The sequence below is a fragment of the Heterodontus francisci genome, chromosome 3 (assembly GCF_036365525.1).
Source record: "Heterodontus francisci isolate sHetFra1 chromosome 3, sHetFra1.hap1, whole genome shotgun sequence".
In the NCBI taxonomy this organism is placed as follows: domain Eukaryota; kingdom Metazoa; phylum Chordata; class Chondrichthyes; order Heterodontiformes; family Heterodontidae; genus Heterodontus; species Heterodontus francisci.
Genome location: NC_090373.1, coordinates 203,787,325 through 203,815,255, shown reverse-complemented (window position 1 = coordinate 203,815,255; position 27,931 = coordinate 203,787,325). Strand labels below are relative to the sequence as shown.

Below are 27,931 nucleotides of genomic sequence, written 5' to 3'. Positions count from 1 at the left end.
CAGAGCAGTAGGACAGCAAGTGAAATAAATGAGGGAGAACTAGTAAATAAGGCCAGTAAGACTAAGAGAAAGAGCAGGCAGGGAGATGTTGCAGAGCACAGCGGGACTGGTGGTCTGAAGTGCATTTGTTTCAATGTGAGAAGTAGAACAGGTAAGGCAGATGAACTTAGAGCTTGGATTAGTACTTGGAACTATGATGTTGTTGCTATTACAGAGACTTGGTTGAGGGAAGGACAGGATTGGCAGCTAAATGTTCCAGGCTTTAGAAGCTTCAGGCGGGATAGAGGGGGTTGGAAAAGGGGTGGGGGAGTTGCATTACTGGTTAAGGAGAATATCACAGCTGTACTGCGGGAGGACACCTTGGAGGGGTCATGAAGCGAGGCAATATGGGTGGAGCTCAGGAATAGGAAGGGTGCAGTCATGATGTTGGGGGTTTACTACAGGCCTCCCAACAGGCAGCGGGAGGCAGAGGAGTGGATATGTAGACAGATTTTGGAAAGATGTAAAGGTAACAGGGTTGTAGTGGTGGGTGATTTTAGGAAATAAGGGAGGCTATCAAATTGAAAGAGAAGGCATACAAAGTGGCCAAAATCAGCATGAAACAAGAAGATAGGGAAAACTTTAAAGGTCAACAGAAAGCCACAAAAGGAGCTATAAAGAAAAGTAAGATAGAACATGAGAAAAAACTAGCACAGAATATAAAGACAGATAGCAAAAGTTTCTATAAATATATAAAACGAAAAAGAGTGGCTAAAGTAAACGTTGGTCCTTTAGAGGATGAGAAGGGGAATTTAGTTATGGGATATGATGAAATGGCCGAGGCATTGAACAGGTATTTTGTATCGGTCTTCACAGTGGAGGACATTAATAACATGCCAGTAATTGACAAAGAGACGAACGTAGGTGAGGACCTGGAAACAATCATTATTACGGAAGAGGTAGTGTTGGGCAAGCTAATGGAGCTAAGGATTGATAAGTCTCCTGGCCCTGATGGAATGCATCCCAGGGTACTAAAAGAGATGGCGGGAGAAATAGCAGGTGCACTGGCGGTAATTTTCCAAAATTCGCTGGACTCTGGGATAGTCCCAGCTGATTGGAAAACAGCAGATGTGACGCCACTGTTTAAAAAGGGAGGTAGACAAAAGATGGAGAATTATAGAACGGTTAGCTTAACCTCTGTAGTGGGGAAGATGCTTGAGTCGATTATCAAGGAAGAAATAGCAGGGCATCTCGATAGAAATTGTCCCGTTGGGCAGACGCAGCATGGGTTCATGAAGGGCAGGTCATGCTTGACAAATCTTTTGGAATTCTATGATGACATTACCAGCAAGGTGGACAATGGGGACCCAGTGGATGTGGTGTACCTAGATTTCCAAAAGGCCTTCGACAAGGTGCCGCACAAGAGGCTGCTGCATAAGATAAGGATGCATGGCGTTAGGGGTAAAGTATTAGCATGGATAGAGGATTGGTTGACTGACAAGAAGCAGAGAGTGGGGATAAATGAGTGCTATTCTGGTTGGCAATCAGTCACTAGTGGTGTGCCTCAGGGATCTGTGTTGGGACCGCAATTATTTACAATTTATATAGATGATTTGGAGTTGGGGACCACGTGTAGGGTGTCAAAGTTTGCAGATGACACTAAGATGAATGGCAGAGCAAAGTGTGCAGATGACTGTGAAACTTTGCAGAGGAACATAGATACATTGAGTGAGTGGGCAAAGGTCTGGCAGATGGAATACACTGTTAATAAATGTGAAGTCATTCATTTCGGTAGGAGTAACAGTAAAAAGGATTATTACTTGAATGGTAAAAAGTTGCAGCATGCTGCAATGCAGAGGGACCTGGGTGTCCTTGTGCATGAATCGCAGAAGGTTGGTCTGCAGGTACAGCAAGTAATTAGGAAGGCAAATGGAATTTTGCCCTTCATTGCTAAAGGGATTGAGTTTAAAAGCAGAGAGGTGATGTTGCAGCTGTATAAGGTACTGGTGAGGCCGCACCTGGAGTACTGTGTGCAGTTTTGGTCTCTTTACTTGAGAAAGGATATACCGGTACTTGAGAGGGTGCAGAGGAGGTTCACTAGGTTGATTCCGGAGTTGAGGGGGTTGGCTTATGAGGAGAGACTGAGTAGATTGGGATTATATTCATTGGAGTTCAGAAGAATGAGGGGGGATCTTATAGAAACATATAAAATTATGAAGGGAATAGATAAGATACAGGTAGAGAGGATGTTTCCACTGGCAGGTGAAGCTAGGACACGAGGGCATAGCCTCAAGATTAGAGGGAGCAGATTTAGGACTGAATTAAGAAGGAACTTCTTCACCCAGAGGGTTGTTTATGGAATTCGTTGCCCAGTGAAGTAGTTGACGCTTCTTCAGGAAACGTTTTTAAAGCTAAGGTAGATATCTTTTTGAACAATAAAGGAATTAAGGGATACGGTGAGAGCGCGGGTAAATGCATCTGAGACCACGAAAAGATCAGCCATGATCTTATTGAATGGCGGAGCAGGAACGAGGGGCTGGACGGCCTACTCCTGCTCCTAGTTCTTATGATCTTATGAACTTCCCTTATATTGACTGGGACTCACTTAGTGCTAGGGGCTTAGATGGGGCAGAATTTGGAAGGAGCATCCAGGAGGGCTTCTTGAAACAATATGTAGATAGTCCAACGAGGGATGGGGCCATACTGGAACTGGTATTGGGGAATGAGCCCGGCCAGGTAGTCGAAGTTTCAGTAGGGGAGCATTTTGGGAACAGTGACTATAATTCCATAAGTTTTAAGGTACTTGTGGATAAGGATAAGAGTAGTCCTCGGGTGAAGGTGCTAAATTGGGGGAAGGCTAATGATCACAATATTAGGCAGGAACTGAAGAATTAAGAACGGGGGCGGCTGTTTGAGGGTAAATCAACATCTGACATGTCGGAGTCTTTCAAACATCAGTTGATTAGAATCCAGGACCAGCATGTTCCTGTGAAGAAGAAGGATAAGTTTGGCAAGTTTCGGGAACCTTGGATAACGCGGGATATTGTGAGCCGAGTCAAAGAGAAAAAGGAAGCTTTCGTAAGGGCGGGAAGGCGAGGAACAGATGAATCCCTTGAGGAATATAAAGACAATAGGAAGGAACTTAAGCAAGGAATCAGGAGGGCTAAAAAGGGTCTTGAAAATTCATTGGCAAACAGAATTAAGGAAAATCCCAAGGCTTTTTATATGTATATAAAGAGCAAGAGGGTAACCAGGGAAAGAGTTGGCCCACTCAAGGACAGAGAAGGGAATCTATGTGCAGAGCCAGAGGAAATGGGCAAGGTACTAAATGAGTACTTTGCATCAGTATTCACCAAGTAGAAGGACTTGGTGGATGATGAGCCGAGGGAAGGGAGTGTAGATAGTCTCAGTCATCTCATTATCAAAAAGGAGGAGGTGTTGGGTGTCTTGCAAAGCATTAAGGTAGATAAGTCCCCAGGGCCTGATGGGATCTACCCCAGAATACTGAGGGAGGCAAGGGAAGAAATTGCTGGGGCCTTGACAGAAATCGTTGCATCCTCATTGGCTGCAGGTGAAGTCCCAGAGGACTGGAGAATAGCCAATGTTGTTCCTTTGTTTAAGAAGGGTAGCAAGGATAATCCAGGAAATTATAAGGCCAGTGAGCCTTACATCGGTGGTAGGGAAATTATTAGAGAGGATTCTTCGGGACAGGATTTACTCCCATTTGGAAACAAACAAACTTATTAGCGAGAGGCAGCATGGTTTTGTGAAGGGGAGGTCGTGTCTCACTAATTTGATTGAGTTTTTTGAGGAAGTGACGAACATGATTGATGAAGGAAGGACAGTGGATGTTATCTATATGGACTTCAGTCAAGCCTTTGACAAGGTCCCTCATGGCAGACTGGTACAAAAGGTGAGGTCACACAGGATCAGAGGTGAGCTGGCAAGATGGACACAGAACTGGCTCGGTCATAGAAGACAGAGGGTAGCAGTTGAAGGGTGCTTTTCTGAATGGAGGGATGTGACTAGCGGTGTTCCGCAAGGATCAGTGCTGGTACCATTGCTGTTTGTAGTATATATAAATGATTTAGAGGAAAATGTAGTTGGTCTGATTAGTAAGTTTGCGGACGACACAAAGGTTGGTGGAGTTGCGGATGGTGATGAGGATTGTCAGAGGATACAGCAGGATATAGATCGGTTGGAGACTTGGGCGGAGAAATGGCAAGTGGAGTTTAATCCAGACAAATGTGAGGTAATGCATTTTGGAAGATCTAATACAGGTGGGAAGTATACAGTAAATGACAGAACCTTTAGGAGTACTGACAGGCAGAGAGATCTGGGCGTACAGGTCCACAGATCACTGAAAGTGGCAACGCAGGTGGATAAGGTAGTCAAGAAGGCATACGGCATGCTTACCTTCATCGGTCGAGGCATAGAGTATAAAAATTGGCAAGTCATGCTGCAGCTGTACAGAACCTTAGTTCGGCCACACTTAGAATATTGCGTGCAATTCTGGTCGCCACACTACCAGATGGACGTGGAGGCTTTGGAGAGGGTACAGCAGAGGTTTACCAGGATGTTGCCTGGTCTGGAGGGCATTAGCTATGAGGAGAGGTTGGATAAACTCAGATTGTTTACACTGGAACGACGGAGGTGGAGGGGCGACACGATAGAGGTTTACAAAGTTATGAGCGGCATGGACAGAGTGGATAGCCAGAAGCTTTTTCCCATGTTGGAAGAGTCAGTTACTAGGGGACATAGGTTTAAGGTGAGAGGGGCAAAGTTTAGAGGGGATGTGCGAGGCAAGTTCTTTACACAGAGGGTGGTGAGTGCCTGGAACTTGCTGCCGGGGGAGGTGGTGGAAGCAGGTACGATACATGCCACTTGGAGTCTTTCCAGGCAAGGCTGATGAACAGTCTGTTTTTTGGGTAGGTGTTCAAAGAAAGTCAACTGCAGAAGCTTCACATAGGTCTTCCGTCACATGTGTCAGTTCCCACACACATTCGATGCAAAAGTGCTTTCTTTAAGAGGCAAGATTTCTGCAAGCTTTCAGGGTTTCTTAAAAATGCCGGAGGCAAGAGTACTACTTCATGCAGGCTTTTGCTTTTCACTCGCAGGGATTCTTCAAAGAAAGGTTACAATTATCTGGTTTACTTCTGACCTCCTGGCAGGTCCATATGCAGAGTCCAGCTGCCTGCTTTGAGTTCAAAAACTGGCATCTTCTAACAGTTCAATCTGAAACAACTTTTCCAAGCAAGTCTCGTGCAAAGTGATAAATTCTCTCTTGTCACAACAAAGGACAGCTCTTAGGTCAAAATCCCCACCGGGTTTCCTTGACATCACCTGCTTTCTAGTACTTGTTTTCTGGTCAAAACCAGGAACCTCTTGTTGACCTTGCTTTCCTTTCAAAAGCATCCATTAAGTTCAGCTATCTCTAGATGTCTCAATGTCCATGAAATCTTTTTTTTAGTTTTCAAAAATATAGATTCCAAGTTTTAACAAGAATATTTCCTAATATTGATTGGAACCTCCTTAGTGTAAATAGTTTGGATGGAGCAGATTTTCTCAGGTGTGTCCATGAAGGTTTCCTGACTCAATATGTAGATAGGCCGACTAGAGGGGAGGCTATGTTGGATTTGGTGCTTGGCAACGAACCAGGCCAGGTGGCAGATCTCTCAGTGGGAGAGCATTTCGGTGATAGTGATCACAACTCCCTGACCTTTACTATAGTCATGGAGAGGGATAGGAGCAGACGGGATGGGAAAATATTTAATTGGGGGAGGGGGAATTACAATGCTATTAGGCAGGAACTGGGGAGCTTAAATTGGGAACAGATGTTCTCAGGGAAATGCACGACAGAAATGTGGAGGGTGTTTAGGGAGCACTTGCTGCGACTGCTGGATAGGTTTGTCCTGATGAGGCAAGGAAGGGATGGGAGGGTGAAGGAACCTTGGATGACAAAAGATGTGGAACAGCTAGTCAAGAGGAAGAAGGAAGCTTACTTAAGGTTGAGGAAGCAAGGATCAGGCAGGGCTCTAGAGGGTTACAAGGTAGCCAGGAAGGAACTGAAGAATGGACTTAGGAGAGCTAGAAGGGGACATGAAAAAGTCTTGGCGGGTAGGATTAAGGAAAATCCCAAGGCGTTCTACACTTATGTGAGGAACAAGAGGATGGCCAGAGTGAGGGTAGGGCCGATCAGGGATAGTGGAGGGAACTTGTGCCTGGAGTCGGAGGAGGTAGTGGAGGTCCTTAATGAATACTTTGCTTCAGTATTCACTAGTGAGCGGGACCTTGTCGTTTGTGAGGACAGCGTGAAACAAGCTGATATGCTCGAACAGGTTGATGTTAAGAAGGAGGATGTGCTGGAAATTTGAGGATAGATAAGTCCCTGGGGCCAGACGGGATATACCCAAGGTTATTACGGGAAGCGAGGGATGAGATTGCTGCGCCTTTGGCGATGATCTTTGCGTCCTCACTGTCCACTGGAGTAGTACCAGATGATTGGAGGGTGGCAAATGTTATTCCCTTGTTCAAGAAAGGGAATAGGGATAACCCTGGGAATTAGAGACCAGTCAGTCTTACGTCGGTGGTGGACAAATTATTGGAGAGGATTCTGAGAGACAGGATTTATGATTATTTGGAAAAGCATAGTTTGATTAGAGATAGTCAGCATGGCTTTGTGAGGGGCTGGTCATGCCTCACAAGCCTTATTGAATTCTTTGAGCATGTGACAAAACACATTGATGAAGGAAGAGCAGTGGATGTGGTGTATATGTATTTTAGCAAGGCGTTTGATAAGGTTCCCCATGGTAGGCTCATTCAGAAAGTAAGGAGGCATGGGATACAGGGAAATTTGGCTATCTGGATACAGAATTGGCTGGCCCATAGAAGACAGAGGGTGGTAGTAGATGGAAAGTATTCAGCATGGAGCTCGGTGACCAGTGGTGTTCCGCAGGGATCTGTTCTGGGACCTCTGCTCTTTGTGATTTTTTTAAATGACTTGGATGAGGAAGTGGAAGGCTGGGTTCGTACGTTTGCCGATGACACGAAGGTTGCTGGAGTTGTGGATAGTGTGGAGGGCTGTTGTAGGTTGCAACGGCACATTGACAGGATGCAGAGCTGGGCTGAGAAGTGGCAGATGGAGTTCAACCTGGAAAAGTATGAAGTGATTCATTTTGGAAGGTTGAATTTGAATGCAGAATACAGGCTTAAAGACAGGATTCTTGGCAGTGTGGAGGAACAGAGGGATCTTGGGGTCCACGTCTATAGATCCCTCAGAGTTGCCACCTAAGTTGATAGGGTTGTTAAGAAGGCATATGGAGTGTTGGCTTTCATTAACAGGGGGATTGAGTTTAAGAGCCGCGAGGTTATGCTGCAGCTCTATAAAGCCCTGGTTAGACCACACTTGGAATATTGTGTTCAGTTCTGGTTGCCTCAATATAGGAAGGATGTGGAAGCTTTAGAGAGGGTGCAGAGGAGATTTACCAGGATGCTGCCTGGACTGGAGGTCATGTCTTCTGAAGAAAGGTTGAGGGAGCTAGGGCTTTTCTCATTGGAGCGAAGAAGGATGAGAGGTGACTTGATAGAGGTGTACAAGATGATGAGAGGCATAGATAGAGTGGATAGCCAGAGACTTTTTCCCAGGGCGGAAAGGGCTATCACCAGGGGGCATAATTTTAAGGTGATTGGAGGAAGGTTTAGGGGAGATGTCAGAGGTAGGTTCTTTACACAAAGAGTGGTGGGTGCGTGGAATGCACTTGCCAGCGGTGGTAATAGAAGCAGATACATTAAGGACATTTAAGCGACTCTTGGATGGGTACATGGATGATAGTAGAATGAAGGGTATGTAGGTAGTTTTATCTTAGAGTAGGCTAAATAGTCGGCACAACATCGTGGGCCGAAGGGCCTGTACTGTGCTGTCCTGTTCTATGTTCTATGTTCTTAATATGGACTCTCGTAACAAAGCAAATCTCTGAGAAGTGCAAAAACAGTAGGGCAGTAATAGTAGGGATTTTAACTACCCCAATATTAACTGGGATAGTTTTAGTGTGAAAGGAATGGAGGGAGCAGAATTCTTGAAGTGCATTCAGGAGAACTTTTTTGGCCAATCTGTAGCAAGTTCAACAAGAGAGAGCACAGTTTTGGACTTGGTTTTAGGAAATGAAGCAGGGGAGATGGAAGTAGTGGCAGTGGGAAAGCATTTTGGTGGTAGTGCTCATAGTTCAATCAGTTTTGACATAATTATGGAAAAATTAGAAACTTATAGTTCTCAATTGGGGCAAGGTCAATTTTATGAAGCTGAGGAGTGATGTATTAAAGTGGACAGGAAACAGCTACTTGAAGGTAAATCAGTGTCAGAGCAGTGGGAGGCATTCAAAGGGGAGATTCTGGAGGTTCAGAGTAAATATGTTCCCACAAAGAAAAAGGGTGAGACGGCCAGATCTGGAGCCCAATGGATGTCAAGGATCATACAGGGTAAGCTAAGGCAGAAAAGGAAAGCTTATATTCGACACCGAGAACTCAATTCGACAGAAAGCCGAGAGGAGTATAGAAAGTCGAGGGGTGAAATCAAAAAGGAAATTAGGAAAGCAAATAGAGGTCATGAAAGAATATTGACAAGTAAAATCAAGGTGAACCCAAAGATGCTTTACCAATACATTAAGAGTAAGAAGATAACTAAGGAGAGAGTAGGGCCCATAAAAAATCAAAAAAGTAACCTATGTGTAGGAGCGGAAGATGTTGTTGTGGTTCTTAATGAATACTTTGCTCTGTCTTCACATAAGAGGGGTACGATGCAGATATTGTTGTTGAGGATGAGTATGATGTCTGGGATGTGATAAATATACGGAGAGAGGAAATATTAATCGGATTGCCATCCTTGAAAGTGGATAAAATCAACAGGGCCGGATGAAATGCACAACAGGCTGTTAAAAGAAGCCAAGGGACGAAATAGCAGAAGGTCTGACCATAGTTTTCCGGTCCTCACTGGATACAGGTGTGGTGCCAGAGGATTGGAGACCTGCAAACATTGTACCTTTATTTCAAAAGCGAGCAAGGGTTAGACTGAATAATTACAGGCTCGTCAGTCTAACCTCAGTAGTGGGCAAATTATTGGAATCTATTCTGAGAGACAGGATAAACTGTCACTTAGGAGGACACAGATTAATCAAGGATAGTCAGCATGGATTTGTTAAGGGAAGATCATGTCTGATTAACTTGATTGAATGTTTTGAAGAAGTACCAAGGAAGATAGATGAGGGTAACGCAGTTGATGTGGTCTACATGGATTTTAGCAAGGCTTTTGACAAAGTCCCACCTGGCAGATTGGTTAAAAAAATGAAATCCCATGGGATCCAGGGAAATGCAGCAATGTGGATACAAATATAATAAAAGCAATATCCTGCGGATGCTGGAGATCTGAAATAAAAACAAGAAATGCTTGAAATACTCAGCAGGTCTGGCAGCATCTGTGGAGAGAGAGGCAGTTAACGTTTCAGGTCAGTGACCCTTCTTCAGAAGGTGGATACAAAATTGGCTCAGTGGCAGAAAACAAATGGTAGTTGTTAACAGGTGTTTTAGCAACTGGAAGGCTGTTCCCAGTGGCGTTCTGTCGGGCTCAGTACTGGGTCCCCTGCTTTTTGTTGTATATATTAATGATTTGGACTTAAATGTAGGAGGTATGATCAAGAAGTATGAAGACGACACAAAAAATTGGCCACACGGTTGATGATGAGGAGGGAAGCTGTAGTCTGCAGGAAGATGTCAATGGGCTGGTCAGATGGGCAGAAAGTGGCAATGGAATTCAACCTCGAGAAGTGTGAGGTGATGCATTTGGGGAGTTCAAACAAGGCAAAGGAATACACAATTAGTGGGAGAATACTGAGAGGTGTAGGGACCTTGGAATGAATGCCCACAGATCCCTGAAGGGTAGCAGGACAGATTGATAATGTGGTTAAGAAGGCATATGGAATACACTCCTTTATTAGCCGAGGCATAGAATATAGGAGCAGGGAGGTTATGCTGGAACTGTATAATTCATTAGCTGGGCCACAACTTGAGTACTGTGTGCAGTTCTGACCACATCATTACAGAAAGGATATAATTGCATAAGAGAGGGTACAAAGGAGATTTATGAGGATGTTGCCGGAACTGGAAAAATGCAGCTATGAGGAACGATTGGATAGGCTGGGGTTGTGTTCATTGGAGGCTGAGGGGAGATTTGATTGAGGTGTACAAGATTTTGAGGGGCAGAGATAGAGTGGTTGGAAAGGACATATTTCCCTTAGCAGAGAGGTCAGTGATTAGGAGGCACAGATTTAAAGTGTTTGGTAGAAGAATTAGAGGGGTGATGAGGAAAAATGTTTTCACCCTGAGGTTGGTAGGGGTTTGGACCTTACTGCCTGGAAGGGTAGTGGAGGCAGAAACCCTCAACCCATTTGAAAGGTGTCTGGATATGCACCTGAAGTCCCGTAACCTCCAAGGATACAGACCAAGTACTCGATTATGGGATTAGGCTGGGTGGCTCATTTTTCAGTAGGCGCAGACAAGATAGGCAGAGTGGCCTACTTCTGTGCCATAAATTTTTCTACATTTTCTAAATATTCTAAATATCTGAAAAGGTGGAATGTGCAGGGATATGGGAAGAGGGCGGTGAAGTGGTATAACGTGAATTGTTCCTTCGGAGGACCAGCACGGACACGATGGGCCAAATTAGCTTCTTCTGTTCTATGATTCTATGAATAAATGCTGGTTTTGTCACTGATGCTCAAAACCTGTGAATGCGTAAAAAAAAAATCACTGTCATATTTCTTCATTGTCGCTAATTGTTGCCATTTTCATTTATTGAATTGCAATTTTCTTTGCTTTAGACAAAATGAAACATCAAAAGGAGAGTAATATGTGTTGCATTGTAATGTTATTAACATTACAAACTTCTTCTTGGAGCCTTTTCCTTGCAATTTTCAATTGTAAAATTGTGCTTACTCCTAGTAATATATGGATTATGTTTTACTTTAAAAAATGGTTATCTTCCTTATTAAATGAACTGTTTTCTGTTGATTATGGAATAACTCATGTACATGTGAATGTTATACTTTCTATCTGTTCTTTTTCCTTCCACAGGTAAAAATGCATATCAGAGTAGTGAATGACTTTGAATGGTTGAAACAAAGCCGATTTTATTTCAAAGATGACACACAAGATGTAAGAGTGGGAATCACTGATGTGGAATTTATCTATCAAAATGAATTTCTGGGCTGCACTGATCGACTTGTTATCACTCCTTTGACAGACAGGTGCGGATCGATCTTCAAAATATCATTCACTTTCTTTTTTGTTTTTGTTTTGCATTATTTCTGTTATGACAACCCTCACAATTTAGAATGATTTATGGGCTTAATTTTCCTCCAAATCAGCTGGCCCAGTGACCCTCGGCCACCAGATTGCAACCCCCATGACTCCAGGCTGCCTGACCCAATCCCAACCCACCACCCTGACCTTTGACTTGCATTGTCTTACCTCTGCAATCTCTGACCTGACCCTTGGACCCACTTACCTGAGGGCCACTATAATGCTCACAGAGATCCAACTTTTCTCCAGCGGGCTATTGTGCCTCACCACCACTATCACAATGAAGTCTGAGGCTCAAATCTGGCACAGGGTATGTCCCAAGCTTAATGGCCCACTTTTTCGTAGAATGTCTATTTCTTTAGTTCAACTGGAGTGTGAATAATTAATTAAATAATAAATTAAACACTGCTGCCATTCCTTGGCCTCCACTGCTCCACTCTCTGCATTGATCATAGGAGCATTTGAACAAGAGTAGACCACTCAACGAACCTGTTAAAGAACATAAGATCATAAGAAATATGAGCAGGAGTAGGCAATTCAGCCCCTCGAGTCAGCTCTGCCATTTAATAAGATCATGGCTGATCTGATTGTGGCCTTAACTCCACTTTCCTGCCAGCCCCCATTACCCTTAACTCCTCTGTAGATCAAAAATCTGTCTAATTCAGCCTGGAATATATTCAATGACCCAGCCTCCACTACTCTATAGGGAAGAAAATCCCAAAGATTAACAACTCTTAGAAAAGAAATTCCTCCTCATCTCCATCTTAACTGGGACACCTCTTATTTTTAAACTGTGCCCACAAGGGGTAACATCCTCTCAGCATCTACCCTGTCAAGCTCCCTCAACATCTTATATGTTTCAATAAGATCACTGCTCAATCTTTTAAATTCCAATGAGTATAGACCCAACCTACTGAGCCTTTCCTTATAAGATCATCCCTTCAACCCAGAAATCAGCCTCGTGAACCTTCTCTGAACTGCCTCCAATGCAATTAAATCCCTCCTTAATTAAGGAGACCAGAACTGTACACAGTACTCTCGGTGCAATCTCACCAATGCCCTTAAAAGTTGTAGCAAAACTTCCCAACTTTAATACACTATCTTCTTGGAAGAAAATGGCCAATATTCCATTTGTCTTTCTAATTACTTGCTGTACCTGCTGCTAACTTTTTGTGACTTAAGTACAAGGATACCCAGATCTCTCGGTACTGCAGCATTCCGCAGTCTCTCTCCATCTAAATATTTTTTTTTTCCTATTCTGCCCACCAAAGTGCTCACCTCACATTTTCCCACATTATACTCCATCTGCTAATTTTTTGCCCTCTCACTTAACATATCTATATCCCTTTGCAGACTTTTTGGGCTGGATTTTAATGCGAGCTTCAACAATGGCGGTCCGCCCAGGCAGACTGCATGTCGCGGAGCCGCCGTGATGTTCATCACGGTGGCTCATTTAAATGCCGAGGCGGACCGCCACCCCCCCGCAAGGACGTGCAGGGGGCGGGCGGTGCATCCTCAGCAACAGCTTCAGGCACCACTGCGCAGGCGCAATGCCAATTTTAAAGTTTTTTTAAAGGGCTTTGAGCCCTGCATTAGCCCTGCATTACAATTAAAATTTTTAAAGCGATATTGAGTTAAAATTTATAAATAAAATTAAATTAATGTTTCTAGCTCCTGTCCCACCCCCCCAATAACCATACAATTCATTCCTTGCCCTCTCCCCCTCCCAAAATACTTATCTTGTGTACCTGACCTGCCCACCAACGATGTGCATCAACTTTTAACTTCACCCCTTCCCACCATCCCCAACACCAATCAGATCAGTTTGATCCCGCTGCCCCTCTAAAATCCTTACCTGCTGCCCCGTACCCACCAGTGTCCCAGATCAGATCTCCGAACGGGTATCCGAAGGCACGGGAGTGCCAGCCACCGGCAGCAATATTGCTGCAGAACGGATGGTGGGAGCGGGTAAGCACCTGACTCATTTATTTTAATAAATCAACATATTTAGATTTGGTTCCTGTCGCCAAGCGGCGCGGGTACCGCCACAAATCCTTGCCGCTGCCGGCAATATCGGGCTGGGCTTTCCCAGCGTCGAGGCCCATGGCAGGCCTTTCCTGGAGGCATTTTCCGGCTCCCACGTCACGACCTCCAATGTCGGGAGGTCTGTAAAATCCAATGCTTTGTCTCCTCTTCACAGCTTGTTTTCCTACCTATTTTTGTATCGTCAGCAAATTTATCGACAATACACTCGGTCCCTTCATCCAAGTCATGGATATAGATTGTAAATACTTGAGGCCCCAGCACTGATCCCTATGACACTCCAATAGTTACAGTTTGCAAACCTGAAAATAACCCATTTATCCAACTCTCTATTTCCTGTTAGTTAGCTAATGTATTATCCCCAACACCATGAGCTCTTACCTTGTGTAGTAACCTTTTATGTGGAAGTTATCGAATGCCTTTTGGAAATCTAAATGCACGACATCTACTGGTTCCCCTTTATTCACCCTGCACGTTACATCCTCAAAGAACTCTAATCATTTTGTCAGACATGATTTTCCTTTAAGTAAACTATGTTAATTCTGTCTGATTTTATTATGATTTTCTAAATGTTCTACTAATACTTCCTTAATAATGGATTCCAGCATTTTCACAATGACAGATGTTAGGCTAATTGGCCTATAGTTTCCTGCTTTCTGTCTCCCTGCTTTCCTGAATAGAGGTTTTACATTTGCAGTTTTCAAATCTGCTGGGACCTTTTCAGAATCAAAGGAATTTTGGAAGATTACAACCAATTACATTCACTATCTCAGCAGCCACTTCTTTTAAGACCCTAGGATGCAAGCCATCAGGTCCAGGGGACTTGACAGCCTTTAGTACCATTTGTTTTCCTAGTACATTTTCTCCAGTGATAGTAATTGTTTTAATTTCCTCCCTCCCTTTTGCCTCTTGATTTCCTACTATTCTTCGGATGCTTTTTATGTCTTCTACTGTGAAGACAGATACAAACTACTTGTTCTAAGAGTCTGCCATTTCCTTGTTTCCCGTTAAAATTCCCCAGTCTCACTTCTAAGGGGCCAACGCTTACTTTAGCTACTCTTTTTCTTTTTATATGCTTCTACAAGATTTTACTGTCTGTTTTTATATTTCTTGCTAGTTTTCACTCACACCACAACTTGTCCCTCTTTATTTTTTTTAGCCATCCTTTGCTGGTTTCTAAAAATTCTCCAATCTTCTGGCCTACCACGAATCTTCACAGCACAGTACATAATTTTCAATTTGATATTAGCTTCCTTAGTTAGCCATGGATGGTGCATCCTTTTCATAGAGTAATTCTTTCTGAATAGAATATATCTTTGTTTAGAATTATGAAATATCTCCTTAAATGTGTGCTGCTGCTTTCTCTACCATCCTACCTTTTAACCTATTTTCCCAGTCCACTTTAGCCAACTCTGTCTTCATATCCTTGTAATTGCCTTTATGTTTAAGACTCTAGTTTCAGACCCAAATTTCTCACCCTCAAACTGAATGATAAATTCTATCTTATCACAGAATCACAGAATTGTTACAGTGCAAAAGGAGGCCATTTGGCCCATCGTGTCAGCACCAGCTCTCCAAAAGACCAGTTCAGTCAGTTCCATTACCCTGCCTTCTGCCCGTATCCTTGCACATTCTTCATTTTCATATAACTGTAATTCCCTTTTGAATGCTTCAACTGAACCTGCCTCCACCACATTCTCAGGCAGCGCTTTCCACTACTTAACCATTCGCTGCATGAAAATGTTTTCCTTATGTCACTTTTGCTTCTCTTATCAAATACTTGAAATCTGTGCCCTCTTGTTCTCGATCCTTTCATGAGTGGGAACAGTTTCTCTCCATCTACTCTGTCCAGACCCTTCATGATTTTGAATAACTGTATCAAATCACCTCTCAGCCTTCTCTTCAAGGAAAACAGTTCTGACTTCTCCAATCTATCTTCATAACTGAAATTCCTCATCCCTGGAATCATTCTCATGAATCTTTTCTACACTCTCTCCAATACCTTCACATCTTTCCTAAAGTGCGGCACTCAGAACTGGACGCAATATTCCAGCTGAGGCCGAACTAGTGCCTTATACAAGTTCAACATAACTTCCTTGCTCTTGTACTCTCTGCCCCTATTAATAAAGCCCAGAATACTGTATGCTTTATTAACTGCTCTCTTAACCTGTCCTGTAACCTTCAGTGACTTATGCACATATACACCCAGCTCCCTCTGCTCCTGTACCCCATTTAGAATTGTACCCTTTATTTTATATTGTCTCTCCATGGCCTTCCTACCAAAATGAATCACTTCACGTTTCTCTGCATTGAACTTCATCTGCCACTTGTCTGCCCATTCTACTATGTCCTTTTGAAGGTCTACATTATCCTCCTCACAGTTCACAATGCTTCCAAGGTTCGTGTCATTTGCAAACTTTGAAATTGTGCCCTGTACACCAAGGTCTAGGTCGTTAATATATATCAGGAAAAGCAAGGCTCCCAACACTAACCCTTGGGGAACTTCACTACAAAACTTCCTCCAGCCCGAAAAACATCCATTAACCACTACTCTTTGTTTCCTGTCACTCAGCCAACTCTGTATCCATGTTGCTATCGTCCCTTTTATTCCATGAGCTACAAGTTTTATCACAAGTCTGTTGTGTGGCACTGTATCCAATGTCTTTTGAAAGTGCATGTACACCACATCAACTCTCTTGGTTACCTCCTCAAAAAACTCTAGCAAGTTAGTTGTACATGATTTTCCCTTAAAAAATCCAATGTGGCTTTCCTTAATTAATTTGCATTTGTCCATGTGATGATTAATTTTGTCCCAAATTATCTTTTCTAGAAGATTCCTCACCACTGAAGTTAAACTGACTGGCCTGTAGTTGCTGGGCTTATCTTTACACCCTTTAATGAACAAGAGTGTAACTTTTGCACTTCTCGAGTTATCTGGCACTAACCCCAACTCTAAGGAAGACTGGAAAATTATGACTAGTGCCTCCGCGACTTCCACCCTCACTTATCTTTACCCCTCAGTATCCTTGAATGCATCTCATCTGGTCCTGGTGCTTTATTCCCTTTATTCCCTTTATGTACAGACAGCCAATCTAATATTTCCTCTTTATCAATTTTAAACCCCTCTAGTGTCTGAATTATCTCCTCTTTCACCATTGCCTGGGTTGCATCTTCTTCCTTGGTAAAGACAGATGCAACGTATTAATTTAATACCTCAACAATGCCCTCTGCATTCATGTGTATATCCTTTTCTGGTCCCTAATCGGCCCCACTCCTCCTTTTGCCACCGTTTTACTATTTATATATCTATAGAAAACTTTAGGATTTCATTTATGCCAGCTGACAGTCTCTTTTCATGCTCCCTCTTTGCTTCTCTTATTTGCTTTTTCACTTGCCTCTGGATTTTCTATATTCATCCTGGTTTTCAATAGCATTTTCAACCTGGCATCTGTCATAAGCACTTTTTCTTCTTTTTCTGAATCTCTACCTCTTTTATCATCCAGGGAGCTCTAGATTTGTTTATCCTACCTTTCCCCTTCAAGGGAACATACCTTGACTGTGCCCAAACTATCTCTTCTTTGAAGGTAGCCTATTGTTCAGCTGCTGTTTTTCTTGCCAACTTTTGACTCCAATTTATTTGCCCCATTGATGTTGACTTTCCCCCAGTTAAGTATTCTTATACTGTATTGTTCTTTGTTCTTTTATATAGTCAGCCTAAACTTTATGATACAATGATCACTGTCCCCTAAATGCTCTCCTACTGATACCTGATCCACTTGGCCCACCGCATTCCCAAGAGCCAGGTCTAGCAGTGCCTCCTTTCGCATTGGACCAGAAACATACTGGTGTGGAAAATTTTCCTGAACACCCTCTAGGAACTCTTGCACCTCACTTCCCTTTACACTACCACTATCCCAGTTTATGTTTGGATAATTAAAATCCCCCATTATAACGATCCTATAATTTTTGCACCTCCCAGTAATTTCCTTCCTTATGATCACCCTTGCTTAGAGGATTCTTTATGATGAAGTGATCAATTAAGCCTGTCTCATTACACATTATCAGGTCTAAAATAGCCTGCTCCCTGATTGGTTCTAGAATGTATTGTTCGAAAAAAGTGTCCCGAACACTCTGTATGAACTCATCCTCCAGGGTACCTTTACAAATATGAATCATCCAATTGCTACGACGATTAAAATCACCCATGATTATTCCAGTACCTTTCATTTCTTGATTTATACTCTGTCCTGCAGAGTAGCTGCTGTTAAGTGGCCTATTAACTACTTCCACCGGTGACTTCATTCCTTTGCTATTTCTTATTCAAACTGATTCTGCATCTTGATCTTCTCAGTCAAGAACATATCTCACTACTATGCAAATCTCATCTTTTATTAACAGAGCTACCTTCCTCCTTTTCTTCCTATCCTTCTGAAATGTCAAATACCCTTGAATATTCAGTTCCCAGCTTTGATTACCTTGCAACGAAGTCTCTGCAATGGTTATCCTATCATACCCATTTATTTCTATTTGCACCACCAGTTCATTCATCTTGTTACAAATGCTGTGTGCAGTCAGATAAAGAGAATTTGGGTTGAATTTAATACCGCCCCAGCGGTTCGGATGGTGGCGTGGAAGCGGTGTAAAATTGAGTGGGAAGCTCCGGGAGGCTTACTCCCCCCCGCTTCCGGACAAGTTTACGGCGTCGGGCGCGGGGTGGGAAATGGCCCACCTGCCGGAGGCCATTCAAGGCCCTTAAGTGGCCACCTAACGGCCACTTAAAGGCCCTCGCCCACCTCCACGGGTATTTTAAACGTGGCAAGCACAGGGTGCCTGACTGAGGGCTGCCCCTGCCTCCCAACCGACCCCCGGGACCCAAGACACCCCCCTGCCCCCAAATGACCACTCCAGCCTCACCAGGGAAAGACTGATCCCACTAGTAAGGCATGCCCCTACTTACCTTCCCTCCTCGATCCATGGCGTCGGCTGGGCTGCAGTCCCAGCAGTGGCCACCGCTCCCGGTGGCGCTGCTGGGACTAAGAGCTGCCGACCCGCTGATTGGCCGGTAGCTCACAGAGGCGGGACCTCCTCCATCAAGTTGGTGGAAGTCCCGCCTCGGGACAATTAAAGCCTGGGGACCTGGAAGATACGGGACAGATTCCCGGGCTAGGTGGAAGCGGGTTCACCACCGACTTTCACGTCCGAGTCCAGCTCCCGTCCATCCACCGTAAAATTCCAGCCTTTAATTCTGTCATTTTACCGTTTTTCCCAATTCTGACCTTACTTGCTGGTACACTCTTATTTTTGTAAGCTCTGTACCTTCTTGTCACACTTTAGTTATCATTACCTGTATCGCCACCCTGCACAGTTGCCTTGTTCTTTCTCTTTAACTTTTTAAATCTTCCCTCACATGAACCTTCCCCACCACTGATTAGTTTCAATCCATCTCTACAGCCCTAGTTATATAAGTCGCCAGAACATTTGTCCCAGTGCAGCTCGGGTGAAGGTCATCCCAACAGTGTAACTCTCTCTTTCCCCAGTACTGGTGCCAGTGCCCATGAATTGAAACCCACTTCTCCGAAACAGTCAAGCATGAATTCTATTTTACCCCAGAATAAACACACCAACCAGCTTTCTTTAACAAATAACAAAATTATCTGTTTATTATAAATCAAGTCTTAACCAATAATAAAGTGACATACATACAAATTGCAATATTAAAGCCACTTATCTTTCTTAGCCCTCACACACACACTCATACTTACACACTGGTTAACCGGGAAAAAATAAAATGGAATTTTGTTTACAGCTGTTACAAAGAAATAGAAGGAATAAAAAAAACACTTCGGCTGAAAAGAAGGAATGGAAAGAAGTCCTTTGATTTGGTTAGGCATCCCAAATGCGTAAAGGTGGCCATCACTAGGATTTTCCTAGTACAGTTCTTTCCAGGAGATGTTGATGATCAGTTTGGGTAGGCTTTCCATAAGATTCAGCTATTGAGGCTCTACATAGGTCTGACAGCAGGAATGCAACAATAACATTTCAGTTCCACACATTCGGCATGCAAAGGTTTCTGCAAACATTCAGGATTTCTTCAAATACAGGAAGAAATAGGAATGTGACACACTGGAAATACTGGGTTTCTTTTCAAGAGAGAGAGAGATGAGCTGTCTTCTTCTGTTTCAGGCCAAAAAGCAACTGTCGGTTGTAATAGTTCAAAACGAAACCAAAACTTTCCAGAAGTCCTCGTCTCGTGACTGCTGTAAATCTTGGCTTATCACTTCTTGGTAAACATCTCTCCAAGTCAAAGACAATCCCTGCTGTGTTTTTATTTGAAAACAGGTGCCTTCCAGTAACTGTTTACAGTTCAAACTCAGTTCAAACTTTCCAGTAACAGTGCATAGTTCAAACTCAAACTTTAACAAAAAATTGAATCACTCGGAACAATATACAACATGCACTGCAGCAACTCACCAAAGCTCCTTTGTTAGCATCTTCTAAACCCATGACCTCTACCACCTAGAAGAACAAGGGCAGCAGATACATGGGAACACCACCACCTGCAAATTCCTCTCCAAGCCACACACCATCCTGACTTGGAACTATTTTGCCATTCCTTCACTGTCGCTGGGTTAAAATCCTGGAACTCCCTTCCTAACAGCACTTTTGGTGTACCGTCAGCACAAGGACAGCAACAGTTCAAGATGGCAGCTCACCACCACCTTCTCAAGGGCAATTAGGGATGGGCAATAAATGCTGGCTGAGCCAGTGACGCCCACCTCCCTCGAGCGAATAAAAAATGATTATTTGCAGTTGTATTAAGTAGTTCAAATAGCGACGTTATAAATTTAATATATTACTTATAATTTGTAATTAAGTGAGTAACTAATTAACCTAAGGGTAAGTCATGTTAGGAGAGCTCAGCCCCATGATCTGCTCCTCCTGCGCTATGTGGGAAATCAGGGACGCTTCCAGTGTCCCTGGTGACTATGAGAGGTATAGACAGGTTGGATAGCAAGAAGCTTTTCCCCAGAGTGGGGGATTCAATTACTAGGGGTCACGAGTTCAAAGTGAGGGGGAAAAGTTTAGGGGGGATATGCGTGGAAAGTTCTTTACGCAGAGGGTGGTGGGTGCCTGGAACGCGTTGCCAGCGGAGGTGGTAGACGCGGGCACGATAGCGTCTTTTAAGATGTATCTAGACAGATACATGAATGGGCAGGAAGTAAAGAGATACAGACCCTTAGAAAATAGGCGTCATGTTTAGATAGAGGATCTGGATCGGCGCAGGCTTGGAGGGCTGAAGGGCCTGTTCCTGTGCTGTAATTTTCTTTGTTCTTTGTTCTTTGTGTGCAGGAAGTGTATCCAGCTGCAGCTGCTGGCTACCCGCATTACGGAGCTGGAGCTGTGGGTGGATTCACTGTGGAGCATCCGCGATGCTGAGGACGTCGTGGATAGCACGTTTAGTGAGGTGGTCACACCGCAGGTAATGGCTGTACAGGCAGAAAAGAGATGGGTGACCACCAGACGGAATAGTAGGCGCAGGCAGATAGTGCAGGATTCCCCTGTGGCCATCCACCTCTCAAACAGATATACTGCTTTGGATACTGTTGAGGGGGATGACCTCCCAGGGGAAAGCAGCAACAGCCAAGATCGTGGCACCACGGAGGGCTCGGCTGCACAGCAGGGGAGGAAAAGGGTTGGAACAGCTGTAGTGATCGGTGATTCTACCGTAAGGGGTGCAGATAGGCATTTCTGTGGCCACAAACGAGACTCCTGAATGGTATGTTGCCTCCCTGGTGCTAGGGTCAAAGATGTCTCGGAGCGTCTGCAGGACATTCTGAATGGGGAGGGTGAGCAGCCAGAGGTCGTGGTCCATATTGGTACTAACGACATAGGCAGTAAGAGAGATAAGGTCCTGTAAAGTGAATATAGGGAGTTAGGCACAAGGTTATAAAGCAGGACCTCTAGGGTTGTAATCTCAGAATAGGAGGATTAGGCAAATGAATGCGTGGCTGAAGAGCTGGTGTAGGCAAGAGGTCTTCAGCTACTTGGATCATTGGGTTCTCTTCTGGTGCAGAGGTGACCTGTACAAGAAGGGCGGGTTGCATCTAAACTGGAGGGGCACCAATATCCTTGCGGGGAGGTTTGCCAGTACTAGGGTTGTTTTTCAGATTGGAGACCGGTGACCAGTGGTGTGTCGCAGGGATCGGTGCTGGGCCCTCTGTTGTTTGTCATATATCTTAATGACTTGGATGTGAATGTAAGAGGCTTGATTAGTATGTTTGGAGATGACACCAAAATTGGTGGTATAGTGGACAGTGAAGAAGGTTGTCTAAGGTTACAAGAGGATATAGATCAACTGGGAAAGCGGGCAAGGGAGTGGTAAATGGAATTTAATGCAGACAAGTGTGAAGTGATGCATTTTGGGAAGTTAAACCAGGGCAGGACATATACAGTGAATGGCAGGACCCTGCGGAGTGTTCTTGAGCAGAGAGACCTTGGGGTGCAAGTACATAGTTCGCTGAAAGTGGCAACACAGGTAGACAGGGTGGTGAAGAAGGCGTATGGCATACTTGCCTTCATTGGCCGAGGCACTGAGTACAACGTTGGGACGTCATGTTACAGTTGTACATAACGTTGGTTAGGCTGCATTTGGAGTTCTGTGTGCAGTTCTGGGCGCCGCACTACAGGAAAGATGTGATTAAGTTAGAGAGGGTGCAGAAAAGATTGACAAGGATGTTGCCTGGTTTGGAGGGCTTGAGTTATAAAGAGAGATTGGATAGGCTGTGTCTGTTTTCCCTGGAGCGAAGGAGGCTGAGAGGGGGCATGATAGAGGTATATAAAATTATGAGCGGCATAGATAGGATAGATAGCCAGAGTCTGTTTCCCATGGTAGGGGTGACGAGAACTAGAGGGCATAGATTTAAGGTGAGAGGGAGGAGGTTTAAAGGGGATCAAGGGGATAAATTTTTCACACAAAGAATAGTGGGTATCTGGAATGAGCTGCCTGAGGAGGTGGTGGAGGCAGGAACAGTAGCAACATTTAAGAGGCATCTCGACAGGTACTTGAATGAGCAAGGCATAGAGGGCTAAGGAATTAATGCCGGCAGGTGGGATTAGTATAGGCAGTATGGTCGGCATGGACACGGTGGGCCGAAGGACCTGTTTCTATGCTATACGACGCTATGACTCTATATCTCACCAGCACCTGTTTAAAATACTGCCACAATTTAGAGAGTAAATAATCACTTAAAACTTACCAACCAATCACCTACCTGCCCACCTAATTAATGCCTCTGGGATTCAGCTTCCAGGTCTCGCTGTCTCCGGCTCCATCACTCCTTGTTCTGTAAAAGACCAGAATGTCACCTCCTGCCTCACTCATTAAATTCCCTGAGTTAAGCACTTTGTCTCACAAGACTCAGTTGAGCTGGAACTTGTGCTACTTCCTTTGTGTGTTCGCAAAACCTCCTGTATTTATACTGATTGGAATTCCAGAGACCTGAGACAGGCCCTGCTGACCAGGGAACCAGTTCTAACTCACTACCTAATTACCTAATTGTGCAGTTGCCTCTAACAAGGATCTTTTTTATCACTGACGAAGACTGAAAGAAACTACAATTTAATGTTAAATTTAAGTTAAATGCTCAATGCAAACTTGACCAATAATGAAGTAAAACATACATACAAATTGAATTATGTGCACACTAACGTAGGTACGAATTAGGAGCAGAAGTAGGCCACTCAGCCCCTCTAGCCTGCTCCGCCATTCAATAAGATCATGGCTGATATGTGTCTTGAATTCCACACTCCCATCTACCTCGATAACCTTTGATTCCCTTGCCTAATAAGAATCTATCTACCTCTCCTTAAAAATATTCAATGTCCACGCCTCCACCACCTTCTGAGGCAGAGAGTTCCAAAGTCACACAACTCTTTGAGAGAAAACATTTCTCCTCATCTCTGTCCTAAAAGGGCAACCCCTAATTTTAAAACATTGCCCCCCAGTTCTGGACTCACCCACAAGAGGAAGCATCCTTTCCTCATCCACCTTGTCAAGGCCGTTCAGGATCTTACATACTTCAATCAAGTCTCCCCTCACTCTTCTTAACTCCAGTGAAAACAAACCCAGTCTGTCCAACCTTTCGTCATAAGACAACTCGTTCATTCCAGGTGTCAATCTAGTAAACCTTCTCTGAACCGCCACCCATGCATTTACATCCTTCCTTAAATAAGGAGACCATAACTGCACACAGTATTTGAGATGTGGTCTCACCACTGGCCTGTATAACTGAAGCATAGCATCCTTACTTTTATTTTCAATACCTCTCAAAATGAAAAATAGCATTCCATTAGCCTTCTTTATTATCTACTGTACCTGCATACTAACTTTTTGTGACTCCTGCACTGGAACACCTAGATCCCTCTGCACCTCAGAATTCTGAAGTAGTTCTCTGTTGGGCGGCACAGTGGCGCAGTGGTTAGCACCGCAGCATCACAGCTCCACGGATCTGGGTTCAATTCTGGGTACTGTCTGTGCGGAGTTTGCAAGTTCTCCCTATGACCGCGTGGGTTTTCACCGGGTGCTCCGGTTTCCTCCCACTGCCAAAGACTTGCAGGTGATTGGTAAATTGGCCATTGTAAATTTTCCCAAGGGGACTGTGAGGTTGGTATGGATGGATGGTTCTTGTTCGGCGCAGACTCGAAGGGCCTGTTTCAGTGCTGTATTTCTAAATAAGTGATGCTTTTTAAAAATTCTTCCTGCCAAAGTGAAGAACTTCCCATTTTTCCACGTTATACTTCATCTGCCAGATTTTTTCCACTCACTCAACCTAATTATACTGGTCTGCAACCTCCTTATGTCCTCTTCATAACATACTTTCCTACCTATCCTGTGTCACCTGCAAATTTAGCGACCATGTCATTGCTCCCTTCATCTAAGTCATTGATATATGTAAAAGGTTGAGGCCCCAGTCCCTGTGGGACTCCACTCGTCACATCCCACCAATCAGAAAAGGACCCATTTTTGCATACTCTCTGTTTTCTGCCAACTGGCCAATCTTCTATCCATGCTAATATGTCAACCCCTACACTATGAACTCCTACTTTGCACAATAGCCATTTATGTGGCACCTTGTCAAATGCCTTCTGCAAATCCAAGTATGATTCATCAATGGGCTCCCTTTCATCACAGTGCATGCTACTCCTTCAAAGAACTCCAATAAATTGGTTTTCTTTTCACAAAACCATGCTGATTATGCCCGATTACCTTTAATTTTTCTAAGTGAGCAGATATAGCCTCTTTAATAATGACACCTTTCCCACGACAGACGTCAAGCTAACAGGTAGTTATCTGTTTTCTGGCTCCTCGCCTTCTTGATTGAGGGGTTATATTTGCTACTTTCCAGTCTGATGAAACCTTTCCAGAATCTAGCGAATTTTGAAAAATTAACACCAGCGCATCTACTACCTCATTCGCCACACTTTTTAAGACCTGAGTCTGAAGCCCATAAGGACCTGGGAACTTGTCAACTCACAGCTCCATTATTTTGCTCAGTACTGCTTCCCTGGTGATTGTAATTTCACCAAGTTCCTCTCTTCCTTCCATTCCTGATTTACAGCTATTACTGGAATTTTTATTGTATCCTCTATAGTGAAGACAGAAGCAAAATATTTATTCATGCTAAATGCTAAAACCCCTTATTTATCCTAGCCCTGACACACATACATACATAACCGGTTAAGTGGAAGAAAAAGGATTTTTGTTTACAGCTGTTACAAAGAAATCAAAGGAATAAAAAAAAAACTTATGGTGAAAAGGAGGTGTGGTAGGAAGTCCTTTGTTTTGGCGAGGTGACCCAAAGACGAATAGGTGGCTGTTGATGGGATCTTCCTAGAACAGTTCTTTCCAGGCGATGATGATCAGTCTGGGTAGGCTTTCCAAGTGATGCAGCACAGACAGCTCAAGTCAGGCTTTTTAGCAGGAAGCAGCAACAAGGATTTTCTTCGGTCTTCTAGCAGCAATGTAGCAGTAAAGGTTTCTTCAAATACAGGAGGTTTGAGGTTCTTTCAGCTTGTTTGGATAAGAGTGGGGGCTGCAGGGTGGATAAGCAACCTGGCCATGGCACCATGGGTGCAGGAAACCATTCAAGTGGAGGGAGAAAAAAGGGATGTAGTGGTAGTAGGGGACAGTATAGTGAGGGGGATTGACACTGTTCTTTGCAGCAAAGTGCGAGAGTCCAGAAGGCTGTGTCAGGGTTCATGACATCTGCTCAGGGCTGGAGAGGAACATACAGTGGGAGGGGGAGGATCCAGTTGTCAAGGTCCATGTAGGTATCAATGACATAGTCAGGATCAGGAAAGAGGTTCTGCATAGACAGTCTGAGGAACTAGACACCAAATTAAGAAGCAGAACCTCAAAGGTAATAATCTCTGGATTATTATCTGAGCCACGTGCAAATTGGCATAGGGCAAATAAGATTAGAGAAATGAATGCGTGGCTCAAAGACTGGTGTGGTAGAAGTGGGTTCCAGCTCATGGGGCACTGACACTAGTACTGGGGAAATTGGTGGCTGTACCGTTGGGAAGGTCTACACCTGAACTGTGCTGGGGCTGGTGTTCTAGCGAGTCACATAACTAGGGATGTAGAGAGGGTTTTAAGCTGAGTAGTGGGGGAAAGGGATCAAACATGGGAAGATATGGTAAATCAAGGAGTAGAGACAAGACAAGGGAGAAAGGTATTAGTATGGAAAATGATAAACAGACTGTGACAGGAAGGGACAGAGCATAAAAATCTAAGAGTAAATCAACAAGTAAGGCTAGAGGTTACAAAAATAATAAAAGGACACAATTAAAGGCGCTGTATCTGAATGTATGTAGCATTCGAAACAAAACAGATAAATTGAGAGCACAAATAGATCTGATAGCCATTATAAAGACATGGCTGCAGGACGACATAGATTGGGACCTGAATATTGAAGGATACATGGCATTTAGGAAGGACAGGAAGATAGGAAAAGGTGGAGGGGGAGCTCGGTTAATTAAGGATGATATTAGCGCAAAAGAGATGGATGACCTACGTTCAGGAGACCAGGATGTCGAAGCAGTTTGGGTTGAGATGAGAATTCATAAAGGCAAGAAGCCACTTGTGGGAGTACAGGCCACCTAATATTAAGCACACCATGGGACAGGGTATAAAGGAAGAAATAATGGCAGCATGTCAGAAAGGTACAGTGATAATTATGGGGGATTTTGACCTACATATAGACTGGAAAAATCAGATGAGCAGAGGTAGCCTTGATGAGGAATACATAGAATGTTGTTGGGATAATTTCTTGGAGCAATACGTTCTGGAGCCAACCAGAGAGTAGACTATATTAGACCTGGTATTGTGCAACGAGATAGGATTAATTAATGACCTCATAGTTAAGGCACCCCTAGGTAGCAGCGATCATAATATGATTGAATTTTACATTCAGTTTGAGGGAGAGAAGAATGGGCCCAAGCCTGGTATTTTAAACTTAAATATGGCAATTATGAGGGCATGAGAAAGCAGCGCTAGCTAAAGTCAACTGGCAAATCAGGTTAAGGGATCAGTCAATAGAGATGCAGTGGCAGACATTTCTGGATATATTTCAGAATGCACAGAATAGATACATTTCATTGACAAAGAAAAATTCCAAGAGTGGGACTGCCATCCGTGGTCAACTAAAACAGTTAAAGAAAGTTTCAGACTTAAAGAAAAAGCCTACTGTTGTGCAAAGATGGAAGGCAGGTCAGAAGATTGGACAGAATATAAAAAAACAGCAAAAGAGGATTAAAAGATTGATAAGAACATATGAACTAAGAGCAGGACTAGGCAATTCAGCCCCTCGAACCTACTCCGCCATTCAATATGAGCATGGCTGATCTCATCTCGGCCTCAACTCCACTTTCCTGCCTCTTCTCCATAACCCTTCAACCCATTACTAATTAAAAATCTGTCTATCTCCTCCTTAAATTTACTCAATGTCCTGGCATCCACTGCACTCTGGTGTAGCGAATTCCACAGACTCACGACCCTTTGAGAGAAGTAATTTCTCCTCATGTCTGTTTTAAATCTGCTACCCCTTATCCTAAAACTATGACCTCTTGTTCTAGATTGCCGCACCAGAGGAAACATCCTCTCTAGGTCTACTTTATCAATCCCCTTAATCATCTTATATACCTCAATTAGATTTCCTCTCATTCTTCTAAACTCTAGAGAGTAAAGGCCTAGACTGCTTAATCTCTCTTCATAAGACAAACCCCTCATCTCTGGAATCAATCTAGTGAACCTCCTCTGAACTGCCTCCAATGCAACTGCATCCCTCCTCAAGTAAGGGGACCAAAACTGTACACAGTACTCCAGGTGTGGTCTCACTGATGCCTTGTACAGTTTCAGCAACACTTCCCAACTTTGATACTCTATTCCTTATGGAAGGTAAAATTAGAGTAGGGGAGAAAGCTAGCTAGTTTATAACGACAGTCGGAGTTTCTATAGATATTTTTAAAAGAAAAAAGTTAACAAAGTGAGCATTGGTCC

The 27,931-nt window shown here is 43.7% G+C and overlaps 1 protein-coding gene across 1 annotated transcript in view; it reads left to right on the top strand.

The window, feature by feature from the left end:
- Positions 1 to 27,931, top strand: part of LOC137367180 (dynein axonemal heavy chain 8-like) — a 2,531,605-nt gene that overhangs the window by 1,202,967 nt on the left and 1,300,707 nt on the right. Inside the window, exon 115 of the mRNA XM_068028616.1 lies at positions 11,101 to 11,273. Coding sequence (XP_067884717.1) covers positions 11,101 to 11,273 — 173 coding nt within the window. The remainder of the gene's footprint in view (positions 1 to 11,100; positions 11,274 to 27,931) is intronic.